Genomic DNA, 23,111 nt, shown 5'->3' on the forward strand with positions numbered 1-23,111 from the left:
GATGATTCACGCACACGAGCAAAAATAACACATTTGGTACAATAGTTTGTGGACAACACACTGAGATACGAATAAGCAGCAGTATTCCGGTGATACATCCCTGCGTGTCCAGCACAGAAATGTGAACCTGAAACAGAAACCAGACTGCTGTGGATCAAACTCGACGAGGTCACTGGGTGTAAACTCCGAAGCTGCTCCACCGAGAATTCATTGAATGATGGTGAGCAATTATTGGGCGAGCAGCCAGGGATATTTTCCTGACAAGACTCCTCTAAGAACGCTACACAGAAGCAAAGCTCATTTGAGTACAATGGGTTTAATGAATATTTTACAGCTCCACAAACTGAGTCTCTGCAGCAGCTCTGCATTGTAGCACCGTGTATTGGCATTAAATTTAAAGTCACTCATCTGTGTTCACATTTCTCAGGGAGAAGAGCTGTTTTCATAAATATCACAAGCACTATTAAGGATGGGAGCTCATATACAGCCTAGTGTCCACGTTTATCAATATTCAGAGGTGTTAAGGACTCGGCTCGGGCTGCATCATAATGTCCACCAGGGATAGATGGGACATAAAACAGTAATCATCCCTAATACTCTACTATTAGGTCAGTTGTCAGATTCTGGCTGAAAATGTGAATTAGCTGCTGAGTTTGCTCTGATATTACTCCAAAAAATGCCACAGAGGAGCAGCATATTTAGTGCAACACTGGCCGAATATAGCATGATGACCGACTGAGTTATTTCCAGGATTTTGATTTTGTAACAATAGTCCCTAAATGAATGAAGTAAAGTAGGAAATGATATTCAAATGCTTAATTTTGTTCCAGGGGAAGGCCTCCAGACTACCTCTCACACTAAAGTTACACCTCTGACTGCAGCTTCCTTATTATTAATTGTGTTTATTAGTTTATTTTCTTATTGTTTGGTCTTTTAAATGTGAGTAAAAAAGACTTAAAAGCCAACATGACACAGAGCCTAACTAAACCTAAGTGTAGATTTTCTCAGGGGGTGGGGTGTTGCAGGGGACACATCACAGTCATCTTTAAGAATAAAACAGTAAAGACATTTACACCATAAACAGATGCAGATAAGGCACACACTGGTGGTAAAAAATGCAGGAAAAGTGTTTGATGCTCAACATTTTCTGACAGAGGATCCTCAAACCCTCCATTTCATACATGACCTTTGCCTTTGTATCTAAATGTCTAATTTGTCTGACAGACAGTCCAAAACATGTCAGCTGTGTAACCATGCATGCCCAAGGAGGGGACAATTTTGGGACAAGATTTTTGAGACAATTTTGTACATGTGTGATAAAACCACAGACCAAGAGCTAGCAATATTTGGTGTTGCCCAAACAGATCTGCGTCTCTCCCGAGCCCAGACCCGTGCTTTAGCCTCTTCATCACTGCTAGCAAGACGTCTCATTCTGTACAACTGGAATTCCAACCTGCCCCCTCTGTTTGGCTGCTGGGTCAGTGATGTCATGGCTCACTTGAAGTTGGAAAAGCTCAGATATACCACTCAAAGGATCAGACAATGAACTCCATAAAGTATGGCAACCATTCCTGGACGATTATAAAAATGTCTGTATTTCAAGAAACGTAATTTAATGCCCATGTGTGCCTATTATAGGATGGAAATGTAATATTTTTTTTCTTTCTTCACTTGTTCGGGTCCACTCTGTTGCTGTTAATCCAGTTGCAATACCCGATTATTATCATCAGTCTGCATATTTTGTATATTCATGTGTATTAGGCAGGCCAGTCTTGGGGAGGGGCATGGTAGGTTTGGATGTTTCTTGTTTCTTGGTTGCTCTAAAAACCCATACAAAAAAATAATTGAATAAAATAAAAAACAGTCGAAAAGATGAAGAAAATAGATTACCATCATGCGAGGCTGCAATAATCAGCATTTGAGAAGCTGGAGCCGGTGATTTGGCTTAAATAAAGACTGTTGCTGTAGATTTCTGCAAGACAGGCAACACAGTTAACTCGGTTAGAGCAAATGCAGTACACTCATTGAATGTGTGAACTCTATGGTAAACACAGCCTGCTTATTTATGCTTATTTGTAACTAAAGTAACACCTAATTACATCTCAGTGATTTACAGGCTCCATTCTGCATGTTAGTGGCTGCTGTAAATGTTATGAAATGGGAAACCAGCACACATTAATGTCTGTTTTAAAGCAGAACTGATTGAGCTCTAATTACCTTCCTATTATTTCCTGGACGTGCTTGTATTTATGTCTCACTATACTGAGCAATCATCAGCCCAGCCACCTTAAACTCGCTCCCGTCCGCGCGCTCCCGCGAGAGCTGCGAGAGGAGCTGTCGGCAGTGAGATCATGGGAGAGTCCACGCTTGGAGAAAGTAGGTTAGCAGGGTAGACTGAGAGGAAAGCAGGCGGAGAGTCAGAGCGCAGAGGGGGGGTCCGATCACCGGTTCGTTCACCGTGGGACTATTCTGTCAAAAAAGTTGAGCCAAATCTATTCGCCAGTGCGCACAGACGGTTACGATGCGATCCAAAGCGACTTTCTTCACTCTTTTATTCCGCTCGGATTTGACCGAGCGATAGGCGAGAGGAGTTTCGGCTAGTTTTTTCTGTCTGTTTTTTTGCTCGTGCTTTACGAGTCTGCAGCCGGGACGAAGTTTGTATTTCCAGAGCCAGTTCTCTCTGGCTCCAGCGGTTTATCCTCATCTGTCCTGTCACCAACATTAACCACATGTAGCCGAGTTTTTTTTATCGACCAGCAAAGAGAAAGAAAACATCAAAATGAGAGGTGAGTTGGGTTTTATCTCGCGGTCAATCTGTGCATGTTTAGTTGAACTTGGTAAAGATTGGCAGCGTGCTTTGGTACGGGCTGGAACGGCCACATGTGTGCGCACGGGGTCTTGAGTGCGCCTGTTTTTCCTCCCAGTGCGCATTAATCCCTCATGACTGGATTATAGCTGCACAGAGCCCGAGGCTGCATGCTCCAAACTGAAGTTCATGCAATGACAAACAGCTGAAGGCGCACTGCTCAAGCATGAGAATTCGTCAACCAGATGCATTTGTTAATCATCTCTTTCTTTGTGTGTGTTTGTGGTGAAATCAGCCTGAGACTTAAATTGCACTCGTGCGTAATCTCGCTTTATTGTTCTGTGCCGTTGCCAAATGTGTCTGTTGTTGAAGAAATGTGAGTCACATCTCACCTGGGAGACCTTCTGCAAATTTTGCCAGGGGATCCATGTTAGAGTTATGCAATAAGGAGAGGGAGGGGCATGAGAGGAGGTTGTTGTTAACCAAAACTGCAATTATGTAATCGAGATGTATGTCAGTCGAGTTTATCAGGTTCATGATCTGGTGACTTTCACATTTAAATTGTAAACATTTAGCACACATTCGCTTAAAAACACAACACTCTCAGATACTTTCTGGCAGTTACCGGCATATAATCATGTAATTTTGTGATGTTTTATATGTATATTTTCAATAATTCGTTTCTGAAGGTGTTTCCAAACTTTTCTTTTGCACCATTGACTGTACAAGATGAATCTGAGCAGTGCCGGTGGAGTTGTGTGATGTTGTTGTGATGTGATGGCTGTGCCAGCATGGCCGACTGCGTGAGTGCACAGAGGGAGAGAGATCTGGCTGTTCCACTGACCTAGTTATGTCACCCAACATTATACAGCATACGCAGCGGAGGGAGGGGGAGCGGCTCTGGGAAGCGCCGTGCCGCCGGGCGTGCAGCGCCATGTGCGGTTACAGGCGCGCACTGACGGTGTGCCGCTCCACGACAGGCAGAGTTTGAACTTGAGCAGAGGGCAGCAGATAATTGTCATTAACAAGGAGAGTGTTTATATGCAGCCATCTGATTTCTTTATCGATTGTGTATTTTAATGGAAACAGACCTATAGTTTAAAAATATTAGAAATAAGTCCAAAATATATATTAATAAGCAACATGTAGGCCATGTTAATTTAAAATATTTATTTCTAATAAATATTTGACGCTCATTATCATGCATTTTTCCTTGCAAACAAACACACCAGTACAAATCATAATTAAAATAATGAGTCACAATGTTTGCTCCTGTTCTTGTGTAACAATCTCTCAGTCTATTGTTGGGCCGGACAGGAGATTAGCTGCAAGGAGTTATTTTGGCAAGGGGAGGAAAGAGATGAATTTTTTCACTCATAAAGGGGGAGGGCCGGAGACGAGGCAGAGGGGGCCTCTGGTGGAGGGAGGTTCCATTTTTGGCAGGATATCCAAATGTAAACAAACCGCTGCCCTTTCTTCGCTCACTGCACTCAGAATGTAGGTTAGTCGCTCAACCTGCTGTTTCCTCACTAGAAAAGCATGTCAGCATTTTCATCCCCAGTTGGAACATGCATACACACATTGGCAATCACAGATAACCACTTGGCATGCGGACAGACTGTTAGTGGTCTGTTGTGATGTCTGGACCTCGGACACTTCCTGTGGTTTACTGTACTGGATAGCAGAGTGCACGTCCTCTGTGGAATGTATTCATTACATAAAGACATAGTGAAAGATCATGAGACACACACACACACACACACACACTGATGCCTGGTAGAAGAGGCCTATGGAATTCTTAGCTCTAATTCCCCCTCTGTGGGCCTCAGCCTGGCCTCCACTGGTATTTGCATCTTTTAAAATAGAGCCCCTTTATTTGAATGCACCAGCAGCCAGGTTGTATATGCATTCTGAGTGTGTAAGTGAAGTCGCATCAGTTTTGTTTTAGCTCTTTTGTTTAGTGTCATCCTCCGAGTGTGAAATGAAAACATTTATTGAGAGCTGCGTGTCAGAGAATGGGGCTGTGTGCTACAGGGTGTCAAGTGTAATCAGTTCATAGATTGAAGCAGAGGGTGCGAACACAAATAGGGTTTTGTTTTCATATCTGAGAATATACATCTGCCCTCCTCGGGTTTATCTCTGCAGGCCTTGAGGCTTTGCAAATGCTTCGTGTTACAGAAATAAAACAATCTGGAAAACATTTCCATACTCGCGACTTGATTTCAAAAGAGGAAAAGGCGACGGGGGCAACCATAGTGGATTTGTTGTGATACAGCTCTGTGCTGCGCCGCAAGCCTACACCCAACTGCGAGGCATGACACAACAAGTGCTTCAGCATTGCTAATATGTATAAAGCTCAAGCTCAAGGCCCCCCACCTCCTCTCGAGTGCGTCTTCTCATGCTGTCAGTCAGTCTTATGTTGAAGTAATGAAAAAAATTAACCAGCTCCTATTGAGCGTTGCGTCAATCGGATGCTCAAGGGCATTTAGCTTTAGTCTGAGTGTTACCGTGACTTGCGTAATAAGCGAACAGCCTGCACTTGCATTAAAACAGCTTGGTAGATAATGGATGAATTACTGAATGGGCCTGCTGGACAGAGGCCTAGGGGCCCAAAGTGTCAGAGGGCCCCCATGACCTTCACTTGCAAAATGTCACTCATATTAACACATACTGACCAGGAAGAGTTTCAAAATGTCCAGAAAGAGACACAAAAGGACCACAGAGTGTCATAATTTGACCAAAAAAGACATAAAATGACCTTGAAGATACAAAATTACACCATAGAGACTGAAATAACTATACAAAGACACAAAACAACCACAAAGACAAAATGAGCATAAAGAGACATAAAATGATCAGAAGAGACACAAAATTACTTCAAAGTGACACAACAAGCTACAAAAAGACACTAAATGACCACTAGAAGACACAAAATGAGTATAAAAACACACAAAATGACCACAAAGAGACTTAAAACCTCTAAAGGAGACACAAAATGACCTCAAAGATACATAACAAACTACAAAAAGACACAAAATGACCACAAAGAGACACAAAATGAGTATAAAGATATACAAAACCTCTAAAGGAGACACAAAATGACCTCAAAGATACATAACAAACTACAAAAAGACACAAAATGACCACAAAGACACACAAAATGACCACAAAGATACACAAAACCTCTAAAGGAGACACAAAATGACCTCAAAGATACATAACAAACTACAAAAAGACACAAAATGACCACGAAGAGACATAAAATGAGTATAAAGAGACAAAAAACGTCTAAGGGAGACACAAAATTGCCTTGAAGAGACCCAAACAACTAGAGAAAGATGAAAAAACAACCACAAGGAGAGACAAAACGAGTAAACGGAGACACTAAACCTCATAAAAATACTTAACGACTACAAAGAGACACAAAACCACCACAAAGTCTGTGTGTCCTGCTGCGATGTAGGAGAGGTGGTGGGGCCCTTTGCATATCCGTGCCCGGGGGCCCACTGTCTCATAATCCGCCCATGTGTAAGATTAAAAAAAGGAGAAGTGATGTGTGAATGTTTGCACGTATGTGGCAGTGAACATGTGGAGGTTCAGATTTCATCTTTTTCTTCTTGGACATGTTATCGACACACTGACACACTGACACACTGATTGTTTTATGCTCGCGCTCCTGCTGGAGGATCATTGGCTGCTTGTTTCACACTGAGAAGTGAACAGTTGGAAGAAGAAAAAAAATCTAGTGATTTGTCTCTCTGTACCCCACCCCGTACTGAATTAGCCTGTTGTAGAGATAACAGGGTTACACATTTAGCTGGCTGATAAACGCACTGGGGACAACGTGTTCGAGGCTGAGCTGTTAAAGTGTCTGTTCTCAGTTTATTTTGTGAAAAGGCTTGGGTGTGCCTCGCAGAGTAGCCGTCCCACTGCTCAAACACCAGCCATGTCCAAACACTGCTCTTTGTTTGCTGTGAATTTCAACTCGTTTATCGCATTACACTGTAGCATTTTGGTTAATGTGTGAGCGTGTGGGAAACGTAAAGTGCAGCGTGCAGCCTGCATTCATCATGTTAGCAAAAAGGCAGCATTGGTATTGATCTTCTTGGAATGCAGACTCTCTAGAGAGCTAAAGGTCAGATGCCTCAGACCGGCGTTTTAGTGCAGGTCAGCAATGATATTCGGGGTTAAAGGTAAATGTTGCTTTAACAATAATGTGGCTGCTGCTGTGTGTCTCCATTAGCTTCGTTAGACAGTTTGTCATGCTTGTTAAGTGGGCTCATTATCACTGAATGTTTGTCTCATAACAGCAGTGTTTTCTGTAGAGATGAAAAGATTATCCAGTTAATTAACTAGCAGATGGGCAGAAAAATTTTTGGCAACTGTTGTTCTAGTCACTTCTGAGGCAGAAATGTTCTCAAATGTGAATAAATTGTTATGCAGTTGATAAAGTAAACCAACATATGGTGCTTGTCTTAGTCGTATATGACAGTGGAAAGACTACTGTTAGGTTTTGGACAGTTGGTCTAACGTTGAGGGCAATTTTTTCAATATTTTCTGTTTTTTTTTCCAAACCAATTAATTAATCAATTAGCTGTGGTTCGATGCTTCCAGACGTCCCTGTTGATTTTCTATGCTTAAAGGTCCAGTGTGTAGGATTTATTGGCATCCAGCAGTACGGTTGCGTAACTGAAACCTCTCCTGACTGACACAAAAATGCAAATGGCCCTATCTAGAGCCAGTGTTTGGTTTGTCCATTCTGGGCTACAGTAGTAACAACATGGCGGACCCTGTGGGAGAGGATCCGCTCTGTATGTAGATATAAACGGCTCATTCTAAGGTAACGAAAACACAATGATTATTATTTTCAGGTGATTATGAACTAGTGAAAAGATACCTATCATATTATTATATATCCTACACACTGGACCTTTAATTGATTCTTTGTGTGTGGGTAATTGGTTCAACAGACAAGGCCACCACAATAAATAAGAGACCATAAAGGATATAAATATTTTACTGTCTCTGGGTTGTGCCTTGATATCTGCAGAGTGTCAGAGAAGAGGAGTGAGGAAGCATGTACGTGTGGTTGTAGCAGCAGGGGTGGGCGGCTGGGCATCTGTGTAATTCTGGCTCTCAGCACAGGACAAGAATAGATCAGGCTGAAGCAGAGGCTCAATGTCAAAGACTGGGGAGTGGGGAGCGGGCGGAATAGCTGACATTCAAGTTCAGAGTTTGTCTGCTGTGAGTGGACTGTTGCCAGGTACAGTAGAGGCTGTTACAATCCCATCAAAACTGGTTTCTCGTTAATAAAACACAGATTATTACAAAGAAATCAATCCATACAGAAATACTCCTATGGGAAATAAGTGAAGATCTCTGTTCGGTATTGAATGAACTTGTGAGTTGAGTTTTTCTGGGCTTATTATCTTGCCTGGTTAATTTCGTCATTATGTAACTCCACCAGTTTTGTGATATAATCTACGAGCCTTCAGGGAAATGTTTTATGGGGAAGTCTGAGCATTGTTCAGCTCCACCTTAAAACTGGTGTGCGGAGCGTCGGGTTCGTGCACGCCTCCCTCCTCCCTCTCCCCCTGCAGTGGGAAAGTGTGTCAGTAGGACAGAATGTCCACATGGGCTGACAGGCTACAGCGCCCGAGTGGCAGATGACTCAGCCAATACCAAGGAGGCTGCGAACGCCGCTCAGCCAGTGGGAAAGAGCGAGTCTGCAGCGGGGCGGGGTGTCAGTGTTGCTAGAGTGAGCCTGCTGAATGAGTGTTGTGAGGAATGCTCACAGACGCGAGTTATATAATCGTGAGATGAGGGAGGGGTGGAGGGGAACCTGAGAGAAAAGAGAGGAAGGGAGGGAGGGAGATATTTTTCCATTGCATGCCTGCAGCTGCCCTGATCAGTTGAAGTATTTTAGTCAACAGTTTTAGCGAAGAGACAGCCGACTGTGTCATTAAAGGAGAAAAGAAGTGGAAAGTTGTGTTTTCCAGTACCTAAGAGTGCAACAATTCCTCCTCAATCACTAAGTGGTTTTCCATACATCGGCCTCACAAGTGGTGCAACTGGGATTTCTCAAACCAGTCTAAGATCGCACACGAGCAGGGCCGAGTAACGACTATCTTGTGATGTAGCTGCTGTTGTGTTTTTTTCTTTGGTCAAGAAAGAAGGAGTCTTTGTGTGCGTGTCATGTGTGCAAGTGTCATGTGATTCCCTATCTGTTTGTGTACTCTGTTCCCTCATGGGGGCCACATGAAGGGTGCAGACAAACAGTTTCAAGTTATCTGTTTTACAGCATGCGCTTATTGTAGGACAGTTTGTCTGCAGGGTTGGGGCCACCATTACACAATGGGTTTTTTTTTCTTCTTTAATTACTCCGCTCGGGTGCAAAGTACAGGCTTGGTCAATGTTTCAGACTCCAGGATCCTAACAGTAGTGATGAAACAGTGTGTAGAGCTTTTCAATTCATCAGGTTTTAGAAAACAACGTGAAATACAACAGTGTAAACATAAGATAAGAGAAATGTCAAAGGCCTCCGCACAGTACTGATTTTTGCTGGCACAGGGAGTTTCAAAGACACAGTCACCCCTGCTAATGAGGCATGTTTAAGCCAGGGCTGACTGTATTCTCAAAGGAGACTAACATGAAATGTGTCTAAACCTTCTGTCTTTAAAATCTCAAAAACAAAATCAGAGATGACAGGGTTCCCAGAGCAGGAAGACGAGGATATGTATAACATAACAACTCAAGGAAGTATAGATTGTTAAAGGCTTTGCAGCTGCATTTGTGTTAACTTGCAGGAAGGGAGACGGCCGTCTGATAGAGCGAGCAGAGTACACAGAGTTAAAGCAGTCCGACTGTGACAAGATGAAAGCATGGGTGACCTTTTCATGGTCTGCAGCAGATACGAAGGAGCTCATTCTGACCATGGTTTACAGCTGAAGGAAACACGATGGCACGTCATTAATCATCAGCATAAGAGAGACAGAGAAAAATTGGGCCTGAAATATGTTTGGCTCGGGTTATTGTGCTTATAGTGATGCTGCCAAGAATTAAAATAAAAGGATTTAGTATTTATTGTCAATAGCAGAGAGAAGTTCTGCTACAGTCTGCACTTTAGAAGAGGATTAAATTTAGGATAATTTGGCCATCTTGTCAGGTTTAAGTGGGACTAGTTGTACAGCTGATGACATGTTTATTGTCATTATGCCCAAACGGCTACACATAAATGTAGTATTAAAGGTCCAGTGTGTGGGATTTAGTGGCATCTAGTGGTGAGGTTGTAGATTGCAACCAACTGAAACTTCTCCCATGTGCTTAGTGTGTAGCAGAACTACCGTGGCTGACACGAAAATGCAAATAGTCCACTCTAGAGCCAGTGTTTGGTGTGTCCATTCTGGGCAACTGTAGAAACAACATGGCGGACTCTGTGGAAAAGGGCCGTCTCCGTATGTAGATATAAGCTCATTCCAAGGTGAAGAAACCACAACAGTTTTTAGTTTCAGGTTATTATACAAATATTATATAAATATTATATCTCATTTTTGCCGATATATCCCCCTTAATACTACACACTGGCCCATTAAGAGACACATAACTGTATACAGGGTAACAGGGGTCAAAGAGGAGGAGGCCCTTTCAAAAACAACATGAAAAACAACAAGACCAGTTTCGCTAAAGAGACTTAAAAGCAAAGAGAAACCAGAATCAGCTGTGATCAGTAAATCATTAGTCATTTTGATAAGAACAGATGTCTCACTGGAGAGCCTCAAAAATATTATTCACACTGAAAATCACTGACAATATCTTAGATAAAGTCTGACGCTCAGTATATATCTGATATGGGCCTCTGTGACAGTGTGTATCAAGTCTAAATCAATGAATTACGTCACCTTACGTTGAGTTAGTGTGTAGATATTAACTGTTTTTGGCAGCAGCCCACAGTATGACTCACTAATGTCAAATAACAGATGTGACTGCTGCACTTGGCAGAGCAGATGTTGACTGATTGTCCAGTCTCTACTTTACTCTGCGTGTAGATCTGACCTCTCGTCAATGTTGTTTTTGGTCCTGCAGCTCAGATCGAGGTCATCCCCTGTAAGATCTGCGGGGACAAGTCCTCGGGAATCCACTATGGAGTCATCACCTGCGAAGGCTGCAAGGTAAGGATGAAACACAGAGAGTAAAACCAGGCCACAGAAAAAGTTCAACCAACCTGTTTTCATCTCACATAAAAGTGCGTCATTTACAGTGTTTGCATGTGTTTGTGTGTCTAGGGTTTCTTCCGTCGCAGCCAGCAGAACAATGCCATGTACTCGTGTTCCCGCCAGCGGAACTGCCTGATCGACCGAACTAACCGTAACCGCTGCCAGCACTGCCGCCTACAGAAGTGTCTGGCTTTGGGCATGAGCAGAGATGGTAAACACAAACAAACAACACACTGTACTCTTTTCACACACTTCCTTTAACCATGACGTTCAGCGGCAAACCTACTAATTTATCACAGCTGAGGTTTGTCACACTTTCTCTCACACAGGGGAAGTTCAGTAGATGTGTTTCTCTGGTGAATCCTGCTGCGTGTGTTCCTTTAATTTAAAGTTGATACCAGAAGAATTTGTAGCGCTCAGTGCTAACGTTTCAGCTGTCGTGAGAGGGCTCACCCCATGTTGCCCTGTTCTGTAGGTTGCAGAGGGAATAAAATACAGTATACAGACGGCAGAGGTGACGGACTGTCATCATGCAAACTGGATATAGGGACGGGAACATGCAGTACTTATGGATAAGGTGGCAGACATATGTGGGCCAGAAATATTACAATGAGATTGAGGTGACAGCTGCAGCAAACAGATGTGATACTGGTTATGTTTGTCCACAGCTAAAGTAAAAAATACGAATACAATATTTAATTTATGTAACCAATATTCATCTAAGCCTTGTGTTTAGTATTTACAGTGTAAGATGTCTGTGAAGTGTTTTGTTTGTCTGCTATAATGAGATCTATTTTCTCTGCAGCGGTCAAGTTTGGTCGTATGTCCAAGAAGCAGCGTGACAGCCTCTACGCTGAAGTGCAAAAACACCAGAAGTCCCAGGAGTGTGTGGGCTCCGTAGGCGTGGGTGCTACTGCTCTGTCCTTACCCAAAGAGGACGGCATCTGTGGAGGTGGCGGGGAGGATGTCGAAGAGGGCCTGAGCCGGTCCTACAGCAGCGGGGGCTCCAGCTCCACCCTCAGCGACCTGGATGACATCGCAGCGCTGCCTGACCTGTTTGACTTGCCTCTGACACCCGAGGAGGCCAGCGAGTACTGCAGCCTGGAGCTGCTCGGCGGCGGTGGAGCCAGCACTGGTAACACCTCCAACTCATCGTCAGCCTCTTCCTCTTCCTCATCCTTGTCCAATCAGAATTCCCCGCAGCAGACAATGCTGGATGGGGCAGACGGCAACGGGATCCAGCTCCTGCATACACATCCGCTGCTGGGACACACACACACACTGCTGGACCATCTGCCTGATGACTGCTCAATAACAGACCTTGGTGAGTCCTGACAGTGAGAAAGAACAAATCATTTCTTTTTCTATTCACTCATTATCAACACGAACACAGAGTGTGTATGTGGCTAACATAAATGTAGACTCTCTTGGTCTGCATGCTGTAAACCAGTTCGTCTGATTCTGAAGGCCTGGTAGCGCACATTAAGACAATAACAGCTAATCTTGTCACTGATGGTCTTGTTTGCTTAAGTAAGTCATATAGAGGCAGTATTAAATAGAGACAGTTTAAAGAACTCCCTGTAGCTGCTTTAAATGAAGAGAGAACGAGGCCTTTAGCAGAGACAGGATATTGACAGAGACAGGCATTTAATGGTGATTTCCCCTTTTTTACATTTAGTCTTGTTGCTCCTGTTTTTCATGTTAATTTCCTGCTGAACGCTCTTAATGTAAATGCAACACTTCCTCCTTCTGGTACTTCTTGCACCAGAATGTTCAGTGAATAGTGAATAAAATAAAACTAAATTAAAAAAGAGCAAATCTAATTTAGAGAAAATGATTCAATAAATGATGAAGTTGATCTATCACATTAACATGTTTATAAGAAAAGAACAAACACAATGTTCCATGTTAGATAGAAGAGCAATACAGGACAAGCACGAGATTAAATGGTCAAAACAAGCAATAAAAAACAGACAAACATGAGACATACAGCAGCATAAGCTCAAAAACAGGGACCGATAAAGTGATGACAGCGTGCTGGTATTTATAGAGGTACGGAAGCAGAGGCATTTTCAGAGAGGTGTCTCTGGAGGCTTTGAGGACGAATAAATTTTGTACTTTATTTTACATCTTTATGGTTGCTGGCAACAACAAACTGCATGAGGCTTTGAATAGGACTCTGGGGACTTTCACAGGAAGCAGTGAGTAAATATTGTGACTGGTGGGTATTACAAGTGCAGGAGGTGGAAAAGATCCCAACAGCTGCGGAGATAAAATGAGTAGATGAGCCATTAGCACTTAATCTCGTCGGGGGCATCAGTGGCAGGCATAACAGCAGAGCGGTTTAAAGCATCTAGTTATTCAAGGTTGCGCTGCCGTGATGATCTGTGGATATGTAAATAATACCAGTGTTACACTCAGCCCTGCTGCCACCACAAACAGCCCGAGTGACAAAAACACTGATCGTTATCTGTGTGTGCTTCTCCCTCCACAGAGCGCATCACTCAGAGTATTGTTAAGTCGCATTTGGAGACGTGTCAGTACAGCGCTGAAGACATGAAGAGATTCACCTGGGCACAATATGCACCTGAGGAGACGCGTGCTTTTCAAAACAAGGTACATGATGCACACTCAAAAATTACAGATGGTAACTTTTATAACAATACATTTTTTGTCATATTGGCTGAAACTATCACTATATTCTGAAAGAAGTATGAGAGCATGTTCTCCCTGTGTCAGCGTGGGTTTTCTCCAGGTGCTCCAGCTTCCTGACAGACATGCAGGTTAATTGGTGATTCTAAATTGTCCGTAGGTGTGAATGTGAGTGTGAATGGTTGTTTGTCTCTATGTGTCAGCCCTGTGATAGTCTGGTGACCTGTCCAGGGTGTACCCTGCCTCTCACCCAGTGTCAGCTGGGATAGGCTCCAGCCCCCCCAATGAGGAATCTGTTACTGCACTGACTATTTCTCAACTCAAATGTTTTCCGAAACATATTTTAGTGTACTGGCATTAGAAAGTTTGCTCCAGCCGGTGGGCGGTGCTCCATTTTGGCTTGACTGCTTCCAACATGGCAGCTGGGTAACTAAAGCCCTTTTTAGACAGGAATTGTGCAAATTTGCAGGAAAGCCCAATCAGTCTTCGTTAAGCATTGGCAGTATAAAAACAAAATCTAGGAGTGCAGCAAAATGCCGCCTGCCTACTGTTGTTTATACAGAATGCGCCTTTTTCAGGGCAATGGGGGGCGTGAGCAAGTAACAAAACGTGTAGCTCAGCGTGTGACGTAAACAGTGACGTGGGAGGGAAGCCACGGCTGCACAGTCCTTCGGCAATTCTCTTGTAAGTCCGCCCATTCTTCACCATCCCCGTCATCTGACAGTTAATGGCAAGGAGGGCGCGCTATTCCTTGTCTTCCCAGTTGCTCATCTTTACAGTGTCTGTCAGGTTTGCGTTTCCCTGTTGCTACTAGCTGCTCGCTAGTTCCTGCTATCAGCTGTTTCCTGTTTATCCACCGCCAGTGGGTCAAATGTGCGGCGTCATCAACAGCTCCTCCCACAAGTATTCAACAGCCCCTCCCATTGCGGAAGGCCGCTCTGTCTTCTTAAACTGAAAGGGTTCTGCCAATATAACTACCCTACGAGGTGGAAAATTGGGCACCTCGGATCAACTCGCCAATCCAGCTCTGTGTGTCTAAACGCTCGCAGCTTGCCGGCAAAACGGCCCAACATTCGCCGAACATCTGGCAGTGTAAAAGGGGCTAAATTTTCCCATTTTACAGCTAAACAGTACACTAAAATATGTTTCTAAAATCATTTGAGCTGAGAAATAGGCAATTCAGTAATAAAATCTTGATTGACGTGATTGACAGCTGTGTTATAAACTCCTGAGCTGACTTGTTGTTCAGGTGCGGTGGATTCTTGAAGCGTCTGTCTCATTCACTACTGTGCAGATGAACAGTATTTACAGTTTCAGCATATATGACAAAAGTTATTTTTATAAAAAGTCAACTGCAGCTTCGAAACCCCTGTGTGTAACGTCTGCTGTTGTCACATATATTTATAGTACTGAAATGCATAAATAACAGGTCAGAATAACAGCTCAGTATCGGCCTATTTGTTCAATGCAAATACTGAATCTGATCTGATGAACTACTAAGAGGGGTTTTTATGCCGAAGTTATGTAAATGCACTTGTAACACTCACACTCTCTTTTCTGTGTCACTGTCTTCAGTCAGCTGAGTGGATGTGGCAGCAGTGTGCGCACCACATCACCAATGCCATTCAATACGTGGTGGAGTTCGCCAAACGCATCGCTGGCTTCATGGACCTGTGCCAGAACGATCAGATTATATTGCTGAAAGCAGGTCAGTGCACAGTCTGAAAATGCTCACATCTCAAAATCCTTGATTCATAAAGTTTATTCTCACCAAGTCTGAAAACTTGCTAACTGTAGTTCCTTCCTGTTTTTTTTGTCTCCAACTCTCTACCTTTGCCTTTTGTTTACCATCTGTTTATTTGTTTGGTTTGAACACGGGGGCTGAAACCTTATTCTGGAAACAAAATTTTGAATTTCTTTATCTGTTCAACACACACTCTTGATATTTTTTTAAACCGTTCAAAAATGTCATTACATATGCTCTGCACCAATCTGGGTCAAAATTATTTACATTTTGTTGTGTTGTTTTGTGCATGTTGGAGCATCTTGCCCCCTGTCTGTTCCTCCCTGCCCCTGTCCTCCTTTCTCTCCATCTCTCCATGTCTTTGCGTCTATCTGTGCCTACCCTTTCAGGCTGCCTGGAAGTCCTGCTGATACGCATGTGCCGAGCTTTCAACGTCAACAACAGCACCATTTTCTTCAATGGGAAGTTTGCCCCGGCTCACTTCTTCAAAGCTCTCGGTGAGGATCAGATGGAGTTGTGTAAGCTCTAAAGCATCCAGATAATTGACAGGGGTGACACGTGAAAGCCTCTTAATGTTTTGCACTCTTTATGTAAGTTAGGAAGTTGTCTCACACGCACTGTGCCGTCATCACCATTAACACCAAAGGAAATGTCTCTGCTGCCACAGAGATACCTCTGCACTGATTGAAACATTTCATTATTTTAAACGACCTCACTGTGGTAATTGTTCCTAAAATGACTCCATAAGACGGTAACGTCAGCTTCAGTCGTATCAACTGCCAGGAATGGCTTTGAAGAGAAGTAATTGAAAGCCTCCAGCTGGATGTTGGTTTCCAGTTTCTGAGGCATTGTCTTGTCTCTTTAGCAATACCAGAGCTGCAGCCTCGTGGAGAAAACAAACGGCATTTAACACAGCAGTTAACAGAGCGATAAAGTCATTTAAAGACCCAGTGAAGTGAAAACAACATTTTCAGAGTTTCACAGTTGTCCCTGTGTCAATTGGGCTTTTACCTCTTGTTATATGACAAATAAATGTCCAAAAAGTATTTTTACATTGTGATCAGTAGGTGATTTGAGGGGGGATGAGGGGGACGCCATACCCCTTGTTAGCAAAACGACCAGCTCCAGATCCTGTCCTACCCAGACCCTCACCTATAACCGCTAAATTACTGAGAATTATAAAATTTGGAGGGAGCATTTTTATTTTAACCGGCACCTTGGAAACTCACTGACCAGTTGCGCACAGTGTAAGTCTATCCTTGCTGTTAAAAATAACAAATTGCCTACTGAACATATTCCCCGTCTCGTCTCCTCTTGTTTTTCAAATGTTCGATGACTCATCCTGCACTCGGGGGCGTTTACAAAAGTCCATCCAATCAAATGAGACTGCGGGCAACTAGCGAGCCACACTTAGGAGCTAACAGAGCAGATAGGATGAGGTGTGTGTTTGGATCTCAGTGGGCAAAGGTTTTTATTTTCAAAATAATGTGACTGAGGTCATTCATCTCTCCTCATCCTCCTCCTGATCTTCACAACAGGTGAGAGAGGTGTGTGTGGTGCCAACAGTCCTCCGTAGCTTCGTCTTGCGCTAAACTGTAAGCCAAGTGGTCCAATCAGATACGGGGATTTGATTTAAATCCCTCTTGTACCGCTCAGATATTATGTTTCAGTGGAAAATACATCACAGTGCAGAAGCCAAAGGCACTGTAACTTCCATTTTACTGGGATTTTAAGGGAAAAGTATCCAAGATACATTATGCCAGTCAGTACGGCAGCTAATTTCATAACAGAAGTTTCACAAGAGTCAGAATTTTGTGAAAGAGGCCAAAAACAGATTTAGAAACACGCCTCAGTCATCCCATATATATCCTGGCTCAGATAGTTCACTTAAGCAGGACTGTTCAAGTCTACCACTGATTATTGTTGGCAATAATTGTATGTATCTCCTGTGTTTCTTCAGGTTGTGATGACCTGGTCAGTGCAGTGTTTGACCTGGGGAAAGGATTCTGCCGTCTGCAGCTGTCTGACGAAGAGATGGCTCTGTTTAGTGCTGCCGTTCTTCTATCTCCTGGTGATTATTTTTTCCTTTGTCTCTTTCTCGCAAACACAAACATGTTCAATAAAATAGTAGTCTATTCAATGCTGTTGTGTCCTTGGTAAAGAAGGCCACACTGATACTCAAGAGAGACTGTACAACATTTTATTTTGTTGTTGTCTCCTCACACTTGTTGTAGCAGATTATTTAGCTTACTCGTTAAGAGTTTTCATTATAAAACTGGTCATTTTTCACCATGTGTCTACGTTATCAGCTTCTGACAGTGGAAGATGATGTATTGAGATCTTTTACTCAAGTAGAAATAGTAATACCTTGGTATAAAAACAAGTACAAGCATCCAGAAGTAAAAGTACACAAGCATTAGCATTTAAATGTACTTTAAGTATCAAAAGCAAAAGTATAAAGAGGCAAAACTGGAGGTCAAGTACAAGTACCTCAAAACTTTACGTAAGCGCAGTACCACCACTGACTCCTGCAGCACTTTTCTGGATTGCCAGTTTTATGAAGCAAATAAAAGACTTGGTACCTGACGTCATCTCTTAAATAATGTAGCAGCCCGCCAAATCTTTTGTCATGTGCAGCCAGATGCTGTTTGAACTCAAGGAACTTATTTGTAAATCTTAGTGGAGATCTCAAAGTTTCCAAACATACCAAATATGTCAGGAGAAATGTATAAAAATGATGTGCAAGACCTCTAGCTTATTTTCATTTGATTGAATGATGCAGCCATAAATGAAACTTTACTGATTTTAAACATCATATCGTGTCAGTCAAGAGCTGACACAGGATGTATACTGTCGGTCGGACAGTGTGGATTTAAACTACCTAAGGAGAAACAAAACTGTATGTTGACGGGGTTATTGTTTCTTCCCGTAGATCGACCCTGGCTAACAGAAGGCCAAAAGGTTCAGAAGCTCCAGGAGAAAGTCTACCTGGCTCTGCAGCACAGTCTACACAAGAGTGGTGCTTCCGACGAGAAACTGGACAAGGTACTGACAATAAGTCACAACTCTTCTAGAGAAGTACACACATAAAGAAACACACACATGACCTTACCTTTGTTTACCCTCTGTCCCCTCAGATGGTGTCCAAGCTGCCCATCATGAAGTCTATCTGTAACCTCCACATAGATAAACTTGAGTTTTTCCGTTTGGTCCACCCAGAGACCGCCTACAGTTTCCCGCCTCTGTACCGCGAAGTGTTTGGCAGCGAGATGTCTCTGCCGGACTCCACCAACAGCTAGACAGACAGTTAGACAAACAAGAGAGATGGAGAGAGTGTATTAAGAGGTAGGGAAGCAAAAAAAAGGAGAGACAGAGAAGGATAGAGATGTTGAAGCTCAACAACCAGCAGTTAAGAGACAATCCAGGACTTTAAATACTCCGTCTCCCATGATCCCAAAGCAGTCCTCCACTTTCCCAGCAGGCAAAGCACCTTACACTACAGACCACACATGCTCATGGTCCTCTGCATATTGTAGCATTAACAACAAGCGGATGGGCGTCCTAATAATAAGAGCCTGCCAGGCATGAGACAGCTCCAAGCTCTAACACTTGTTTTTGTAACATCAGATCCACTTTGGATCACCCAACCAGATATGAATGTACCTCAATGAAAAGCACCAGTGCACAAGCCAGAAACCAACAACAGTGAATGTACGACCCTGCCGCTCTGAGACAGAGTTTTACACAAAGTATTGGAAGGAAGTTGTGTCGACACACACACACACACAGGTTCTCACTATTAATACAGCTCTCAGTCAGTAATTCTCTCGACATTAATGCATCTCAGTGTGGTACGCCTGCGTATTCATACAGACAATATCCTCGTACTGACCATCATTTAGGGACCAAGATCATGAGTCATTTTCTCTGCTATGAAAATAAACACACACAGACATGGCGTGACTCACGGCTTAGGCTGAGAACCAGTTTCACTCACATTTAGACAGTGTTCGGTGCTGCCTTTTTTTGTAGGCTCTTGTAATGCAATGAGAAACCTCAGTCCCACACACCCCTTTCCTTGTAAATGCCACTTAGAGACAGGACAAGATGAAATTATCTTTAATTTATATACACATTTATAAACAAATATTTTAAATAAGAATGTAAATAGATGACTATATAAGTATATGGAGAGAGAGAGTTAGAATGTGTGAGTTCAGTTCAGAGAGAGAGCGAGAGAAAAGTGTAGAGGTGAGAGAAAAAGATGGATATTTCAAGAACGCTGATGTTTGGACTCAGAAATCGTCGCCTGGACTACTTCCTCTCTTGACAGTACTCTCAGGTTTCCATGGCAACAACCCCCTCTTGCACTGATGGCAGACCCCTCCTGGGTTAGGCGCCGTCATCACGCAAGCGACGGGGGTGGACACTTGTTGCAGATGCGATACAGTGGGGTGGGGTGGGGTGGGGAGGGCAGTGTACCCAAACAGAGGCGAAAAAAACCCCAAAACATTGCCTTGCATTTAAAACTGAGAGTTTTCAGGCCGCGCTGTTGCCGCACACGAGGACAAACAAGGACACTAAGGACAGGAGGAAGCAAGGCAAAAGATGACTTCATGAACTGTCTGATGATAACATGGGACACACAGGGTCTCCCCGCCTGTTTCTAACCAGCAGTCCGTACAGTAGGTGTAGTATAACTGTCTTTCACTCATGCTTCAGTTGGTTCAAAGCCGGAACGACGATGAACCCATCATATGTATCATAAACCCTCCTTGCTGGTTGGAGCAACTGTATTATTTTGTACATTTGCTGTTCCTCTCTCCTGTAGTCCCAAACACTTGTTCAAACACCAAGCACTTATACTTTCCTCTTCCTCACTGGACACTAGTCTAAGGCCAGACAGAGCTACCAGCTGCCCCCTGAGTTGGGCCTCAATGCCAGTAAGACTTAATAGTTCTCACTCAATCTGTTTTATTAATTTTGTTTTTTTATTATTCCATATCTGTCACACAAGGTCACCCATAGCTGTTTACATTTCCCATGTACATAAGCAACACGCTCTCTGAAGGTTGCATTGAGATGATGATGATGATGATGATGATGATGATGATAATGTCTTACTCGGGGTGCTGTGAAGTTCTTGAGCAGAGTCTGAGGAGGACCTGCCGCTCAGGGAGCTAGCTGTGGTCTCTTGTCCCTTTATTACCAGTGTCGTCTTTTAGCCTCGTGCTCCTCACACCTTTGCACCTAAGATGAGACCCGTAACCATAATCACTGTGGACGTAAGTTCTATTTTTGTGAATGTTACTCACAAAGTGTCAAAGCCCCTTCCCATTTGTCCTAATATTGTGACATCAAATTTACAAGACATAGGAATTTAAAAAAAAAAGAAAGAAAACACAAATCAGTTAGTTCAATTCATTATTAGGGTTTAATGTTTCTTTTTGCTGTGATTTTCATTTATTTGTCAGTCTTTTATCCACCTTTTTTCTTTATGTGTCTCCACTTTTGTCTTGTAAAGTCAGTGATCTATTTTTTTTAATTGAAGAAAGATTAGGTACAAACAAAAAAAGAATAGTTTGTCTCCCTACTCTTTCCCTGTATGACAAAATGTACAAGAGGTATATTACTAGTCCAAGAGTAACTGAGTCACACAGCTCGATATATATTGTTGTCCAATGGGATACATTATATGTGGTTTTAAGAATGTAATAAATGGTTTCTTTTTCTTTTGAAAAGTTTCATAGAGTCTTATTTGAAACTGGTATGTGTGTATGATGGGTCTCTGCATGTTGTTGACTGATCAGACATCTAGTTAGTTTTTAATTCAATTAAATTTAATTTAATTCAATAGAACTTTATTTATCCCAAAGGAAATTCTTGTGCTAGATAATGCTTCAAACTAAGGTAACACTAAGTACAGTAACACCACAAAAGCACTGATCTAATCCTGCAAATGTAAATGGCCACAACAGGTCTAATGTTTTAAATCAAAGACTAGCATTTGCACTGTATGCGTACTGTATTCCTTCCATGGCATTATGCAGTGAGAAGTCTCTAAAACTGAGAAAAAAAACCCATCAGCAACAATTCTGACAAATGAATAATAAATAGAGTCATTATTCAATCAAATATCTAACCATTCTCGGGTTGCCCAATATATATCCAGCGGTGCCCCCAGAAATTTCTCATAGGGGTGGCCAGATGGAACCACTGAAAATCTTAGGGTGGCACACCAAAACCAAAAGCTATAATTTAATTTTAGGGATTCACATATGCTGTTGTAGCATATAAGCTAGCTGAAAACTATGTTGATATGGAGTGTTAGAGAACTGTACACTGATATACCTTGGTTAATATTACTAATTATTTGATGTGCATAGATGAATACTGTTACAGTTAACATTTTTAATTCCACAGCAGTCCTTTTTTAAGGGTTATGTGTCTATACATAACTGATTTATTGTTCTTCAATTAGGCTGATTGTCCTTTTCCTTAAAAAAGACAAAAATAAAGCTTAAATTTGAATAAGTATATTGATTGTAAGAAACAAAATATGTACTAATAACAAGCCTACTCATGTTCAGGGGAGACTTATGGTTACTAGAACCCATTATCATTCAGATATCTTGAGATGAGAGTTCAAAGGAGCTCTTTCAAAATGGGCTTTGCCAACTGTTCCTCAAAATTTAATGTAACTCTGGAGCATTATTTAGCCCCTTGACCAAAAAGCTATGAATAGATTAGAATAGATAAACTATATTGTCTGTTCCAACGGTGACAGAATATCTCCTTTCACAAGGCTCAGCAATAAACATGACTCATATACATATATAAAAGGACTGTTAAAACAGCAACTGATAAAAGCAGATTTAAGTGCAGTGTCTATTTTAGATTGTTCAGGGTGGTTATTGCAGAGGGAATTAAGGATGTCTTGTAGATGTTTTTGGGGGTGGGTGGGACATTATAGCATCTGCCTGATGGCCATAACTGGAAGGAGTGGTGGAGGGGGTGAGAAGAGTCTTTAGTGATCAGGATGGCTTTGCACCAGATGCATGTGGTTGGTATTAAAGGATGCCTTACGTCATCTAGGTTCACAAGCTACCATGGTAGTGGTGTCTTGCAGCTAGGTAGCTTAAAAAATAAGCGCCACAGCCTCTTAAATACAGTAATATTGCACTCCAGATGTTTTCACCAGGGGGGCCACTACCCACATGCCAATCCCACCTCCATTGGGAGCTCCACTGTATATATCATTAATGAAATACCTTCTCTAAAGTAGAAGTTTACATTGAAAACAGTAGTTCAGCCAAAAAAAGGTCTTTTCTTGAGCTTTCAACCACCTCTTAAAGTTTTGCCTCTAAAAAAATGAGATGGGATTGTCTTTTTTTGACAATTCAATAATTAAACTAATTAATACTAAATATAATCATTAGATGCAGCCCTGTATAAACTTAGATAACGCACACATTTCTAAAAACCAGTGAGTCAATAATATTTTACATGCAAAGGCAGCAATACACAGCAAACAAGTATTGTTTCATGGGGGTAAATGAAAGTCTGTCTCAGCTTGAGTCAAAGTCAGCAATTAATTCAATGTGTCATTTTGCAGAGAAAGGATGTTTGGATGAATGGTGTGTGTGCGTGTGTGTGTGTGTTGTGACCCACTTTATCCACGGCTCTGGAGCCTCCC

The 23,111-nt window shown here is 42.4% G+C and overlaps 1 protein-coding gene across 1 annotated transcript; it reads left to right on the forward strand.

The window, feature by feature from the left end:
- The first annotated feature begins 2,330 nt into the window (after nucleotides 1-2,330).
- On the forward strand, nucleotides 2,331-21,156 carry LOC125901994 (nuclear receptor ROR-beta-like). The gene is made up of 10 exons (XM_049598063.1): nucleotides 2,331-2,786; nucleotides 10,889-10,974; nucleotides 11,089-11,230; nucleotides 11,825-12,343; nucleotides 13,514-13,635; nucleotides 15,247-15,379; nucleotides 15,805-15,912; nucleotides 17,376-17,486; nucleotides 18,348-18,460; nucleotides 18,553-21,156. Exons 1-10 carry the CDS (start codon nucleotides 2,780-2,782, stop codon nucleotides 18,712-18,714), a joined length of 1,503 nt encoding a protein of 500 aa, XP_049454020.1. The 5' UTR covers nucleotides 2,331-2,779; the 3' UTR covers nucleotides 18,715-21,156.
- Nucleotides 21,157-23,111: the final 1,955 nt, after the last annotated feature.

Source organism: Epinephelus fuscoguttatus, linkage group LG15 (assembly GCF_011397635.1).
Source record: "Epinephelus fuscoguttatus linkage group LG15, E.fuscoguttatus.final_Chr_v1".
Taxonomy (NCBI): Eukaryota; Metazoa; Chordata; class Actinopteri; order Perciformes; family Serranidae; genus Epinephelus; species Epinephelus fuscoguttatus.

Excerpts from the sequence above, each read along its gene's own strand:
- LOC125901994 (XM_049598063.1), top strand. Across the intron at positions 12,344-13,513 it reads CTGCTCAATAACAGACCTTG|AGCGCATCACTCAGAGTATT; the intron begins GTGAGTCCTGAC and ends CTCCCTCCACAG. Across the intron at positions 17,487-18,347 it reads TGCCGTTCTTCTATCTCCTG|ATCGACCCTGGCTAACAGAA; the intron begins GTGATTATTTTT and ends TTCTTCCCGTAG.